Consider the following 15,707-nt stretch of genomic DNA (forward strand, 5'->3'; position numbering starts at 1 on the left):
TGCACAGACTTACATTTCAGATGCAAAATACATGAAACTTCTGACTTGAGAACACATTCCTGAGTCACTTAAGCTTGGTCTTTATATAGTTCATAATTTGTTTTGGAGTTAAAAGTGTGTCTTCCCGTTACCCACTCTGATGATGGTGTTCTAGAACAGCTGCATTTGAGGTTTTGCCTGACTTTATGCAGCTTCAAAAGGAAATGTATCAACAATAAGTAACTTTTCAACATGCATAATGGAAATGCTATATCAAGAGATTAAAAAAATTATCTTCCTTTTTTCCCCTCTATCACAGATGCCCGAGATGTAGAGCAATTGAGTAAGAATAACATTACGCACATTCTTTCAATCCATGACAGTGCCCGCCCTATGCTTGAGGTAAGAGTTGCGGGGGACTCCACAGTAAATCCTTCCTTTGCAGTTGACTGTCACGGTCATCTTGGGGTTAATTTTTTGTCCTGTGCAATTGGTGTTTTGAGACTGATTTTCTTGAAAGCTGTAATTTTGAGATCCAGCCACAGGTTTTATTGTTGCTGCTGTTAAAACAACAAGAAATTTAACTGACAAAGGAAGAGAACTACACTGGCAATCTGTATAACACAATAATGGGATTATGTTATTAATTTAATAGTAAAGGTAAGCTTTCTTATGTGTGGAGTTTAAGCATCACATAAAAAACTTTCCTTCCCCAGTACTAACCCTTCTTTGTACTTTGGCCCCTTCCTTGAATCTTTATGGCAGATGGGTTTGCAGTCCTTGTCTATGTGAAATTGCCTTATTTAGGCTTGGAGTGTGGGAGGAACCAGTGATCCTCACATAATAGATCTAAAATAGCAGGGCATCTGTAGTCTCCAAAACTTTTACATAAAGTATTATTCCCATTTTACTGAAGGGAAACTCATCTGAAGACCTGTATTTACTGTTATCTTGAGCAGGGAGGGAGCTGGGAACAGGATACAGGTCTCCTGTGCTGGAATGCTGTGATTTATTATTTACACCAGCTTACCTTGGAGCAGAGTGTGCCTGGGTTTGCTGCATCTTAAAATCCGGCTATTTGATTTATGTCAGGAACTATTATCCTCTAAAATTTGTTCATTCCTTCCCTGCGTTCTCATGAAATGTGGCAAAATTGTGGGTAAGGCAGTAGTTGGTGCTGGGAATCTCTGCTTTTCTTTTTCTTCATGCAAAATGTCTCCAGTGATTTCAGTTCTTAAACTACAGAATTTCCACTTCCCCCAGGCAAGTCAATAGGTAAGCCAAACAAGAGGTGTCCCCAGTAGTCGCAATCAACCCCAATATCAAGGTAATGGTGAACTCTGGGTTGACCTTGAATTTATAAATGTGCTGAAGCAGATTTATAAATGTGCTTCATAAAATAAAATGTGCTTTAGCTGTTGCCTTTGTTACACTGTCCATTTGACTTGTGTTGTGCCTGATGCTTGTTAAGTCTGAATTTCAAGAGTGCTCTTAGTTGACGAGATAAACATTTGTGCTGAGTAAAGATGTCATGATGCCTTTAGGGTGCTGGTCTTTTAAATGAATGGAATTTTGTTTTGTTTTATCATGATTAGAAAACTAGAAAGACTGATTATGGTACAGATCAGCTGCAGCCTCAGGCCAGTGCTTCTGGTGGTGGTAGTTTGGCAGCCCACACACCACCTCCTTGCTTGTGGTGGTGCATCTGTTTGTGAGGCTGCATGGTAAATAGAACTGGGAGCTTTTGTGGTTTAAATATAACCAGGTCACCATTTCTTCCTCTAGTTACCACTACAAAAGACATGAAGGATTATGTTTACCCAGATCGCTTCCCAATCTGGTTCACAGCAGTGTCTCAAAAGTAACAGTGGCACATGAGCAAACACGTGAACAACGTGAGGATGGACTTGCTTTAATCACCCCTGATTCCAGTTGTGGCTTCGACTTTCTCTGCATGCAGCAAAGTTCCTTTAAAACTTCTCTCCAGTTCCTAAAGCAGTGTAAAGATTTCAAATTCCATTTGGGAGCTGAGATAATTTTGATTACTTTATCAGTCATGGTCTTACTGCAGTGATTGTGACTGAATGCTTCTGTTTAGGAACAAGAGCCTAGAAAACTTCTCTTAGGTTTCGTTACTTCCTTTGTTATTTACATCCATGCCAGGTTTTAGGTGGGTTTGTTACAGCTCATGTGTCCACGAGCTTGGGGATTGTTCTTATGTCCACTGAAATCAAATAGGAATGTTTTCCTTATGTGTATCCCTCATCACCTTTCTCCCCAAATTTCACTCATGGAAAGTGATTACTTTTGTGTTCAGAAATCATCTGATGTTTTTCAGACTTCTAAACATGCAATTGCAGTGATAAGGGAATATCTTTCGCTGATCACCTGTAAAAAGCTGCCTTTGCTTCTGCAGTAGTTGCCTTTGTCTTTAACTAAGAATATTTTATCCCTAGTATTCCCTAGTCCTGTAGGAGATGTAGGAACCTGTAGGAGATGTAGGAAATGCTACAAGTAATTCATTAGACAAAGCTTTCTTGCACGTTAAGGAAGGTAAGTGTTTTTAGACACTGAAAAGCCAGTAGTGTTTTAGTAGCATGTTATCAAAGAGAATTTGATCTTTTCTGCCTGTGTGTGGAACAAAGAATATGGATGCATACTGTAGCTCTCAGAAGTCACAAATTACCAACATCTTACTTGTCAGATTTTGAAGTTTCATCACTGTTTTGAGGCAATAATACCTCTGAATAGAGCACTTCAAGTGGTGTATCAGAAGTACCGATTCTATACCCAGTGGGGCTGGTGGGTAGAGAATGAAAATGCCCAATCTGTCTTTGTCATTCATAGTCAAGAATGCAACACTGAAGAAATGGAAACAAACATCAGTCTATCTGGTGAACACCAGCTTGCTACAGATTGTAAAACTGTTTTCTACTCTAGTAACTTGAGGCATTGCCCCTCTCTGTGATGTTACAGACTGTTTTTACCTGGTTGTTTGAAATGCTTACAGTACCTTTTAAAAAGTATGCTTTCCTGTGACTTAGATACTGCAGGTTTTGGGTATAGGCTGCTTCAGTTCCTCATAAGTTAGTAAGCTATTAGGAAATGATTGAAGAGTTTCACAACAAAGTATTATATTGGTTTAGGCTACATGTGCCTACTGAGATATACTTTAAAAAAAAAGTTTTCTTATAGAAATTCTGTTTTGGACATTATCTCAATCATCATTTACAAACCCGTATGGATATCTGATTCATGGATGGCTCATAATCAAAGTGTGGCCTTAGGAAGTCATGAGTACTTTCAAGCTGGAATAACAGGAAAAAGTAGGTATAAAATTAGTTGGATTCTAAGACTTCTTACACCTTTAGACATGGCTAACTTGCATTAAGTGCAAGACACAGAATCATTTGTAAGACTTCAAGTGATTTACACTAGAAAAAAATTGCCAAAATCTGGCCTGAACTATCTTGCCATATTGCCCTTTAGTTCTTTTTGTATAAACTGTTTCAAAGAAGCTTTTCCTCTAATAAAACTAACTAAACTAATAAAACTTTGAAATATGTTCAGAGAGGCTATTGTTCCAATGAAGCGCACCATTATTATACAGGATCTTAACCACTTTGGTGAGAATTTTTTAATTTAAAGATGCATGTTTATAGCTCCTGTGATACAAATACCTATCTCATGGAAAACCCTATGGATAGCAGGTGGCATGTCCAAGAGAAAGGTGTGCATACTGTGTGGAACTAGGTTTGTTATTTCAGATGTAATGAGTGAGAGCAGTGTCCAACAGCACCATGTGCTGTGTGCTCCCACAGATGCGCAGGGGCAGTAGCCTTAGTGAATCAAGTTGGCTCCTCCAGAGCACTTTGGATGGCTGCCCATGGGATACTCACAGATGTTTTATAAATCCACATAAGAGGCATGAACAGAGGAGAATAATCAGGTTTCTTGCCACCTGCTTTTTCTATTCTGTTTCTCAGTTAGTTTAGGTTTTAAAATTCCTATTCAGAATATGAGACACTGAGAGGTAGATGGGGAAACATGTCTCCAAGTGTGCTTTAGATAACAGCGTGTCTGGCAGTGATGTGTAGGATCCATCCAACAGGTTGTCTTGTGTCTGGACTGCTGTAAGGCCTTTGACATGGTACCCCGCAACACCCTTCTCTAAATTGGAGAGATGAATGTGATGGCTGGACTGTCTGGTGGATGAGGAACTGGTTTTGTGGTCACATCCAGAGGGTCAATAGCTCAATGTCCAGATGGAAACCAGTCATGAGTGGTGCCCCTTAGGGGTCTGTATTGGAACCACTGCTGTTTAATGTCTTCATCAAGGACATAGAGGGATTGAGTGCACCCTCAGCACATTTGCAGATCACAAAAATTTTTGTTCCAGTTGCTCAAAGTAAAGTATGTAAAGGTAAATCTTGTTAATCTTAACAGAAGAATATGGTCGCAGGTCCATTGAGGTGTTTGTCTCTGAATTTTTCCAGGTGTTTAACCTTCTTCTGGGGGTGGTTATATGGAGATGAATGTGGGCCCAAACTAAATAGACTGTTGATTTGGATTGTGCAGCAGCCTGAAAACAGCTACATCTCATTCTGGAAAGTGTAGGCTGTGGTGGACAGTCATGTCCAAGCAGCTGAACTTACAAGCATGTAATGCTTGTAAGAGGAGAGAATCTAATTCATTCTCTCCTCATTCTTCCCCACAACCACAGGTTTAAATGCTGGTAGAAGGAAGAATGCTTCCTATGCTGCATTGGGCAGTGGTTGCTGTTTGCAATGCAGGAAGGAGGACAGTGTGGGTCCTGGGAGAGGGCAAAGTACTGAGGTCTTCTTGTCAAACAGGTGCTCAGACCCTGTCCCATATAGGTGTCATCTCCAAGAGGAGGCAGGGATGGGTGGGCATTCTGTGGAGTGTCCATGTGGACATTGTGGAATGTTCACATTTCCATGTGGAAAGTCCATATCAGGACTGCTTGCCATTGTGGCTGGCAAATGATGTGTCACAGATTCAGACTGGAAGTAAGCAAGACTTTGACTGGGAGGGTTAGTAATTGCTGGAATATATTTCCAGAGGTAAAGGTGGGTTTTCTCATATGTTCCATTTTTGTGTGGAAGTTGATTCAGGTAAGGCGGGGTTATAGCAGTCTTTAAGCTTTGCATTTTAGAGCCAGAGCATTTCACAGCCCTTGGTCTCTCTGGGACACTTTGAGGTGCCAGTTGTGGTGACTGTTGTGAGCATTGCAGACACCTGTCCATCAGTCTGGAAATGGACTGAAACCAGCAGCTTCTTTCTCACAGTCCACCACACATTTGTCAGTTAGCAGTAATTTTACTGCTGCTCTTGACCTGCACCAGAGGTTTGATCTAGTAAATGTTATGAATCCCATTACCAGTCACCTGTGATTGTGGAGTCCTTTGGCATTAATTTATTTATTTGACTCTGCTGTGTCACAGGAAGCTTTGTATGCTGCACTCATCTGGTAGACATCATAATGATCACAGTAATGTAGATTTTAAATCAACAAGAGTTCATGTGGGCATGCCAGTACTGTCCCCTGCCACAGAAGCGCTCTGTTATTCACTCAGTTAATGAGGAACTGCATTAAGAGTAGCTTTTTTTTATGAGTGCTGCCACTGTATGCATGTCAGTTTTCTTTCTTTGTTTTGTGTGGCTACAGAATATTTGTTTGGTTTTTATTTTCAGTATGTTTATTTTTTCCCCTCATTCTGCAGAGTTAACCAGAGCACCCTAAGAGGACAGTTATATGTTTTTCCTTTGTATTCTGATGCCATTAACAATATCGTCTTAATCTGGTACTTGCTGTCTCCAGAGCAGTGGTTTTCCCCTCTTTTTTCCTGAATTTGACTACCTAAATAAGTGTTGATATGGTAGATGGGTGGAGGGATGGGGAAGGCAGAGAAAAGCTGGTTGCTGACTGAACTACTGTGTGTGGTTTTGAGCACCACAATATAAAAAAGACATTGAGCTATTAGAGACTGTCCAAAGAAGGGCCGAGAGGATGGTGAAGGGCCTTGAGGGAAAGCCGTATGAGGAATAGCTGAGGTTGCTTGTTCTGTTCAGCCTGGAGAAGAGGAGACTCATTGTGGTCTTCAACATCCTCACAAGGGAAAGTAGAGGTGCAAGTACTGATCTCTTCACTCTCATGACCAGGACTTAAGGAAGTGACTGGACTTAAGGAAACAGCATGAAGCTGAGTCAGGGTAGGTTTAGGTTGTTTATCAGGAAAAAGTTTTTCACCCAGAGGGTGGTTGGGCACTGGAACAGAGTCCTCAGGGAAGTGAGCACAGCACCAAACCTGTCAGAGTTCAAGAAGCGTTTGGACAGTGCTCTCAGGGAACATGGTATAACTTTTGGGGTGTCCTCTGCAGGGCTGGAAGGTGAACTGAATGATCCTGATTGGTCTCTTCCAACTTGGCACAATCTATGATTTTATAATCTCTTCTGTCCAGTCTATTAGCTTGTGCAGCCAGCACAACTTAAATGAACTCTCATCTTTGGAAATAAAGAACTTCTCAGACAGGTTGTCTTATAAAAAATTTTAGATATATTTTTCCTTTCAAATTCTAAAATTTTTATCCAAATAGAAATAGGGTCTCAAAGACTTAGTCTGAAAGGGAACAACAGTTAAAAAGCTCTGTGATGATCTTTTAGAAAAATCTTTCATACTCCCTGCGTAAACTGTCAAATGCATGAATGGCAATGAAAAGATGCTGTAACTGGAACAGAACCATTAAGTGTGAGGAGTAGAAATTGTGGAAAAATAAGGATGATGTGGAGAAGATGCATAACTTCTCTACACCAGATTAATCACTGCTGAATGCTGTGATATACCTGTTTTATAAGGTATTAAGTATGAGAAGCTTGCAACTGGGGAAATCACAAGAGGAAGTACTGAATCAAGATTATGAATTAAAAATAAAGTGTACAACTGGCTGCTAAATTCAGACCTTTGGAAGAAAGCGAGGAGCTAAATGACTAAACACCTATCAAAAACTGAGAAATGTTTATAAGATCAAATGGTCATAGCCTGAAGACCTGGTATAGATAATGGATTCATACCAGCTTGCATTAAGGTATGGAATCTTGCTTCATATTTTTCAGGCCCGGCTGTATGTTGTAAGTCTATATGCAGTTTCAGCTGAGCTTGATAATCTTGCATGTTTACCCATGATCTTTAGACTATACATGTATGTTTTTTTGAGAAAGCAAAGTCAGTTATTTTAGAAGAACTGTACTGGCAGCTCTGGCACAATGCAAGTAATCTGGTTAGCACAGTTTGTGGATTGCATTTTTGCAGCTATTTAGGTTCTGACTATAGTAACCTATAATATCTGCAGTTAGCACTTAATGTGATAACTTTAGCCTTATCTCCTTTAAGTTTTCTAATTCTTTCCTTCTCTTACAAGTTTGAGGAAACTTCTTTCTCTCATGGTTGTACTTTCTTAATATTTTTATGTGTATGTATAACAGGAATTACCCTTAAGGAAAAAGGAAAAAAAAAAATCCTGTGTTAGGCCCTCAGTTTCCCCAGCTGATAACTTTGGAAGTGCTAAAAGCTGCTTTAGTGATTTGTTTTGTAGTCATAGATTCAGAGAATGGCTTGGCTTAGAAGGGAATTTAGAGACCATCTCATTCCAACCGCCTGCTGTGGACAGGGACGATTTCCACTAGACCAGGTTGCTCAGAGCCCCATCCAGCCTGACCATGAACACTTCCAGGGATGGGGCATCCACAGCTTCTCTGAGCACCTGTTCCAGTGTCTCACGCTCACAGTAAAGAATTTCTTCCTAACATCTAATCTTAACCTACTCTCTTTCAGTTTGAAGCCATTTTCCCTTGTCCTATCACTACATGCTCTTGTAAAAAGTCCCTCTCCATTTTTCTTGTAGGCTTCCTTCATGGACTGGAAGGCCACAATTAGGATACCCCAAAGCTTTCTCTTTACCAGGCCGAACAATCCCAATTCTCTTAGCCTTTTCTCCTAGGAGAAGTGCTCCATCCCTTTAAACATCCCAGTAGCCCTCCTATGGACTCTGTCCAGCAGGTCCATGTCCTTCTTGTGTTGGGGCCCCAGAGTTGGATGCAGCACTCCAGGTGGGGTCTCAGCGGAGCAGAGCAAAGGGGTAGAATCCCCTCCCTTGACCTGCTGACCACGCTGCTTTGGATGCAGCTCAGGATGCTGTTGGCTTTCTGTGAGTGCGCATTTCTGGGCTGTGTTGAGGTTCTCGTCCACCAGCACCTCCAAGTCCTTCTAGGCAGGACTGCCCTTGATCTGTTCATCCTTTACTCTCTGAGGACTATCCTCACACAGATAGGAGTCCAGAAAGCATTTGTCTGGACTCAAAGGCATATTACTGCTTAACAGGAACTAACTAAAAAGGGAAATACTGGGAAATCAATCAGCTGTAATTTTTTTTTTTAAGCAAAACACAAAGCATCAACATATGTTTATTGTGGAGAGATGCTGCTCAGGAAGTGAAAACAGCCAATCTGTTAAAACTGTATTGCAGTATTGGATAGCATGCAGAAGTCTTGAACTGTAAAAGGCCTTTCATATATGAAAATTGCATCTTGATGACATGACAGGTGAAGGCCCTACTGGGTATCACTGGCAGCATGTCCTCTGCACAGGCTCTGTTGTCATTGAGATCCAACCGAAACATTTACGGGAACTGTTAAAGAGGGACATGGCAAGACAGCCTTCAAAATCAAAGGTGCTACTATCATATAGCAAGGTCATGGCTGTTGTATAAAGACCAGCTCTACAAATTAATAATTAGTCAAGTTGGACTGTTGCATTTCCATCGGTAGCACTGAACTCCTGTATCACCAGCGTTAGAAGCTGTTGGTTTTGAGACATCGTGTTAACTTCAAGAGAAAGTGTACAAGCACTTCTTCTAACAAAAAACCTTAACTTTCCTCTGTGATGTTTCACTGTCTTTTCATGGTAAGGGTTTCCCCTCATGAGATGTTTCAGAAGACCATGCTGAGCAAAACAGCTACCATTTTTCTTTCAGGTGTAGCGGCGCCAGATGATTCTAGTTTGAAGTAATGCCCTGTCTGGCATTGATTCTGCTTGTGAAGTTGGGAACTCTGGCTAATTTTTCAAATATTACCCCAGTAGCCCACTAAGAAGCTACCACCAGACTTCCACAAAGTCTCTTTTAAAGTGTGTCAGGCCAGGCCTTTGTGATGTGGTACCCCTGGCAGAGGCTGCTGTGGTGATGCACTAAATCAGTTCACCATTCAACTTGCTCATCACATGAGCTGTGTCCAGGGAAGCACGTTCCTGTCACAGCAGGTGGCAGGGAGGAGAGGATGAAGACTGCTTGGAGCTTTCAATGGTGAGCTGTTTGCATGAGGGATGTTCTGGTATTTCTAACTGCTTGGTTATGGTGTTAACCAGAACAGGACAAGTGCTCTGACCTGCCTCTGCAGAGGACACGATGTGTCCTCTGTGTATGGAATGTGTTAACCCATGCTTCTAATCACAGAATGATAGAATGGTTTGGGTTGAAGGGGACCTTAAAGATTATTTAATTCCAAACCCCCTGCCATGGATGGGCAGGAACACTTTCCACTAAACTGACCTTAAACATTTCCAGGGATGGCGAATCCACAATTTCTCTGGGTAACCTGTTCTAGTGTCTCATCACCCTTGCAGTAAAGAATTTATTTCTACTGTTTAATCTAAGCTTTCTCGCTCTTAGATTGAACCCATTGCCTTTTGTCCTGTCACTAAGTGCCCTTGTAAAAGTAAAGTGAGCTTATTTCAGAGGTATAGTGATCATGTTCCAGCATTCCCTTAAAGAAAGAGGCAGTTGTGATATAGTGTTTTATTTTAGTAGTCAGGGACCCCCTTGAGGGTTCAGGGATAAGTGTGACTGGTAGTGCTCAGATATGCCCTGACATGCCTGGGAGCTTGAATAAGTCATGTAGTCAAGGCAGACAAACAAAGTCTTTCCTCTCAGCTGAAGTCCAGAAAATACTCTTGGTCTGTCCAGAAGGAGATAAGCCACAATTTAATACAAACTCATTACTGTTTTGTCCCACTCTGCATTCCTTCATATGAGACAGGTTAGAACTGGAATTCAGGGTTAGAATTAGAAATAACCACAGCTCTGTGCAACTAAAATAAAATCCTTAAATTTTCAACATTTGCCTCTTTTAATTTTAGAGACGGGAGATGGAGAAGGAGGGTTTTAACAGGACACTTTATATTTGTGATTGGCACATTCCAGCCTTAAGGAGCTTTTCAGAAGTGTCACTGAGACTACTTCCTAAGAAAACTATGAACCAGCATTGTAAAAAACTCTGACATAGTATTATTCCTGATAACAAGAATGGAACATATGAATTCAATTGCAGGAGCATCCCATTTGCTGCTGTTCATATTGTTCATGTAATTGCAATTTTGTTTATCATATTTTTTGAAGCCAAACCTGAGTGTGTTGTTCACTCAAGTCAATTAGTGGTTATCCTTGGCTGAAACACAAATGCATTTTCTATGAGTCATTAATAAAATCAGCACTAATGGTGATTGCTACAGAAAGTAACTGAAAGGACAAACAAACGGTTGAACAGTTTTCAGTTTAGCAGGTTCAGTTCAGTGCATTACTGGACTAAACCCTTTATAAACTCTCATTGGTTTGGCTTGAGGAAGCTTTGTGCCGGCTGTTTCCCACTTTAGCTTTTTTGCTGAAATGCCCCTAAACAAAAATAAGTCCTCCTGTCCTCATCTGTTGATGTGACGACTCAAATTAACACATGGTTTTTGACTAACCTGAAAGAACTTGCCAGGTGCTGGAGGTTTTCTATTTGCATCTTGGTTCACAAATATAAGTTTAGGGTTTTATGTTTAAAAAAAAAATTCTTGGAAATTGTTGATGGTATCTTTACGTAAATTTAAATAGAGAAGTTTAATGCCAAAAATATAATACTGCTCTTTTAATTTTTTTTTTTTTTTACAGACCCTTCCCTCTACTCTTTGCCCTTGGAGAGCAGAAATTTTGTAATTTGAGGTTCTTTCCCCCTCTCCTCAACTTTTAAAATCTGACACACTAGATTCAGGCTTCCAGTGCTAACTAGAATCTCAGAAATATATGTACAGCAGCGGCAGAGATGATGTTCTGAAAAACGTCTGTAAAAACATTACTTGGAAAACCCACTGAACATGTAATAATGAATAGCATTTTTTGTCCTTATTCTTATGTAGGCTGTTTTTATATAAGAATCACTGGACAGTTTCCTTTCACATATGAAACATATATTAGTATGGTTAAGATGCAATCAAACTGATTATCATTCTCAATGACTTCAGAGTATCTTCAATCATTGCAAAGGAGCAGCCATCTGTATAGATGCTGCATTTGTCTTGCAGTACTTCTTGCACTTCATCCTGTTGAGAGCCGAAATCATTCTTGGTATTGTACAATTGAATTTGTCTGTGCTCTGCAAAGGTCCTGTTTTCAGTCATTGACCCATTAGTTGACATTTGGCACTTAGAGATATGTCATTCTGCTACTGCAAAACTCTACAAGTTCTTCCAGAAAACCCCAAATGCCAGATTTTACAAATTTAGCTAAAATGAAGTTGGAGTTTTTAAAATAAGATTCTGTTTAAGTAGAATAAAAACAAAGTTTTCCCTATACTGGACTGCTGTGTTCCCGAACACTGAATGAAATACTGGATTTAATAGCAAAGATGTAATTATCTTTTTTAAAAGCTAATGATATTGGGAAAGTCTTGTTCTTTAGTCTGACTTTTCCAAATGTGACATAACTGTTCTGTTTCCAACCTTAGTAGATCAACCTCTAAAATAATTAGGAATTTTAATATTGACAGAATTCCATTAATACCTTATTGACTGTAGTATAAAGCTTCTGCATATATGTGTATGAAATCTGGTTTAATCCCTTAATATTCACTGCAGCAGAACTGGCTTATTAATTCCAGAATCTGTGGTGAAATTGCATCAAGTGTTGTTGTTTCTCAAATAACAGTGAATTTTAGAAATTTTACTTAACTCTCCCTTGTTTCAACTTCGACAGTCTTGAAATCTGAATACTTGCCATAGTTTGTTAGCTCTCACTGTATCGGTTTAACTGCAGCACTCAGTTTCAGGGCCTACGAGAGAATCTAGTTTTGGTGGTTACTCTGCTGAAACAGAAAACAAAAAAGTAAATTAGATTTTATTTTACTGATTTTTGTTTGGGACAATGTTAACAGGTTAAATAACCAAAAGAAATGGAAGCACTGCTTTTATTTGATGGGGGCATCAGTTAGGGTCATCATGTAAGTAATAAGCAAAAAGTCTGGCGTGTGTGTTGAAAGGTAGGGGTGTTTGGTGGTAAAAGTGATTGATGGAGAAAGGAAAGCAGTGATTTCAAAGTAACAAGTGGAAAGTAGCAGTGAATTGAGGTGAGCAGAAAAATGCTGTGTTCAGCACCTCATTGCCCTAGGAGCTTGGGTCTGTACCCATTCCATATGTTTGGGATGTTATATTGCCTAATAATATACATAGATTCTGTGTAATTAAAAAGGCTGGATCAATAGATTTTAATTGGGTACTCTGAGGAAAAGCATGTTTGGAGAGATAAAGCATGACTGACATAGCTGTCAGCTGAAGAAATTTTTGAATAACAATATATATGCAAGAATATGCAATAAATAGGGGGGATGTATTACTTTGTATAGGATTTTAAATGGTGTTTATTTTTTCATCAGTTTTTAGGCTTTGCAAGTTTTTCCCTTTGTTTCGAATAAATACCATGTTTTGAAATGAGTAGCTTGCTCTGTAGCACCTAATTTATTGTGTGTAGGTGAAGTTGGCACAATACCTGTTTTGAGTTGTTCTGTCCTTCCTTCACTGAATAATTTTACAGAATTGTCATTTTTAGGGAACAAAGTGTCCTTAATTTAAAAAGATGTAAATAAAGATTTCCATATGGTTGCCATAAATTTTGTATTTGTCTTTCCATCCTTATTAATATGCCATTTTGGTTCAACTGCATATTGCATCTGCAACTGGATTCAGGTTTATTTAATGAAACTGCTGACTAGGGACCAATTTGGAGCCTGTTGAAATTTTCACAAGAAGCTGGTTTCAACAGTCTTTGTTTTAGCTTACTCTGTTGTAATCACTCTTCCAATGATTGTTGCCACCTAACATTTTAAGCTTTGCGGTTTGAGAATGGCAAACAAACTGCTAGGTAAGAAAATAGTGGTGTTTCTGTCTTTCTTGCATGCTAGTACCCTATATTAAATGTTGTAGGTAGCTGTTTGTTTGCTTGGCATAAACTGTTCTGCTTGAAAAGTCCCTTGGGACAGTTCTTTGATGGTACCTGCAGGGTATGTGTACAGGAAAGACAGTAGTGTCTTGGGGCACAGATATACAAATATTATGATCCTGGGTAGCTTTTTTTTTCAAAAAGAGTCACAAACAGCAGGGTTCAGCAATTAAGTGTCTTCCTATTGGTGATATTTTTAAACAAAAAAAAAGCCTATACAGTATGCATGAAGAAAATCTAATTCCAGCAATCAGTGTAGGAATATCTACACAAAAAATCCTGAGTCTCATTTATGAATACCTACCTCATACAATCTTGTGGTGATGTTGTATTTCAAGTGTCCAATTATGATGAATGATATTTGATCCTATTATTATAATTAGTATTTCTACCAAGAGAAACAAAACTCTGGTAGGGTGGGATCCTCAGGAGTTACCAACTCTGGCCAAACTGTGTTTGGCTCGAAGTTGCTGAGAGTTTCACTGTTGATTTTTGTGGGAGATGGGTTAGGTCACTGCACAGTACTTTTGAAATCCCACCTCTAACTATTTCTGAGTTGAGTGTGTGATTATTTCTTCACAGGGAGGAGTCCATCACCACAGCCTTCCAAAAACACAGGTGATACACATCAGTCAAAATACCAAATTCAACTAACTTAAACCATCTCCTTTCTGAGAAGATTTATTAATAAAGTTAACAGGCTGATGCTGAGCATTTGCAAGCACAATAATGAAAAGCGTGCTGTGGGCTTCACTGGAAGTCGTAAGTGCTGAAGCTGTCCAGGATCAGGCTTTGGATGAGCCATTCGGGACCATGTGTGGTCTCTCATAGGCTGGTTTCATGCTTGCTTGCAGTAGTTGGAACTAACCAGCCATGACAAAAAAAGGAACATTGCAGGTCTTAAATTTGTGCTGGGTGCTACTTCTGCTTTTAGAGTGAACACAATCTGAAAGCCCCTCTGCACTCAGCCTGTGAAAAGCACTCAGCATGTGCCATAGCTTCTGAAATCTGCGGAACAACTTGCGTCAGTGCGTGCTGGAGGAGCGAACCTTCTGGCATGTACTGCACTCCAGAGCTAACCCATCTCCTGCCCTCAATTTTCAAATTTTCAATGGTATGGAGTTGCTAGAGGTGATGGGGAAAGAATAGCATGTAAATTTACTTTCGGGTCTCAGGCCCTCATTCTACTGGAGTGACTCACTTGAACTGATACTAGTGTCCAAGATAAACCTCTCAGATGTGTCATACAAATGCTTATTATTGTAATTAATCTGTCAATATATTTAATTATCCTTGGCTCAACAGCCTATCAATATAAGTATTGCTGCTACACTATCTTTCTAAATGAGTGTGCCTGTACAAGTTGTTTTGGATCAGCTTTTGTGGAGCTCTCCTGGCTTCCCACAATGTTTCTGACTGTTTCTGATTGTTTCCTACAATCTCTCTGACAGAGTGGTGAAGTTTGTGCACCTTGCAGAGGTGTGTCATGGTGCTGGAGTCAGGATCTCTTGTAAAAGGCTTTGCTCTTTGTGCAATGGCAAGTGAAGAAACAAAGTATGTGTAAGGGACATATGGAGGGGTTTCTGAGTCAGCAGAGCAAAGGGGTTGTAGATGATGCTGCCTCAGGTAGCCACACACTTGAGCAGTGAAAATTTCTCTTCTTTCCCCAGCTGGCAAATAAAATGCCTGGTAGGTGGAGATTGTGTTGCACCGTGTTGGCAAAGGATCTCTTGTACATAAATATGTGACTTTCCTTGTGTGGTGTTGAACATGTGGGATTATTACAGGAGTGTGCATTGTTACAAAAGGATGGATTTAGATGCATTTTATAATGACCCTTTTGCTTGAATTCTTATTTTTCCAAGTGCATCTGAAGAATTCATAACTTAGCATCTGAGATAATTCAAAAGAGTTCCAGTGAATAATGTAGTTTTTGTGTGTCTGAGCTGCAGATGGTATTCTTGGAAGTCCTATTTGAGAAGTCAGCTAAATGTGCTTTCAGAAGTGTTCTATTTCTTAACAGTCATAGGAGCAAAGAAAACTTTGAAAATAAAATGACAGTTGAAATGAGCATTGACAATGCAAAGCAGTAGCGTAGGATTATGGATATGTTGTTTTAAATATATCTAGTAACATTTTTAATGCATCAGAAATGGTTATCTAACTTCCCTACTCAATCTTATAACTTACTATGATAGTTGACTAAGAAAGAGAGGCTAACTTTGTGGAAGAAAAGTATGAGTTTTATGGTTGTCCTTCTTGAAGGCTTCCAGAAATAAAAAAATAAAATCCACATCACATTTCTTCTTTGATATACATTTTGTTGGTTTATCAGCTGGGTAAAGTAAAATGATTGTGTGAGTTTAAAAGAAACTGCATATCACAATTTCAGGTTGTAACATCTGT

At 39.6% G+C, this 15,707-nt stretch overlaps 1 protein-coding gene across 3 annotated transcripts in view; it reads left to right on the plus strand.

Moving 5' to 3' along the window:
• DUSP22 (dual specificity phosphatase 22) overlaps positions 1-15,707 on the plus strand; it is a 44,029-nt gene that overhangs the window by 14,218 nt on the left and 14,104 nt on the right. For all 3 annotated transcript variants that reach the window (XM_053941018.1, XM_053941026.1, XM_053941035.1), the window contains exon 3: positions 299-381. In XM_053941018.1, the coding sequence (XP_053796993.1) occupies positions 299-381 (83 nt within the window). The remainder of the gene's footprint in view (positions 1-298; positions 382-15,707) is intronic.

The sequence above is a fragment of the Vidua chalybeata genome, chromosome 1, assembly GCF_026979565.1.
Source record: "Vidua chalybeata isolate OUT-0048 chromosome 1, bVidCha1 merged haplotype, whole genome shotgun sequence".
NCBI lineage: Eukaryota > Metazoa > Chordata > Aves > Passeriformes > Viduidae > Vidua > Vidua chalybeata.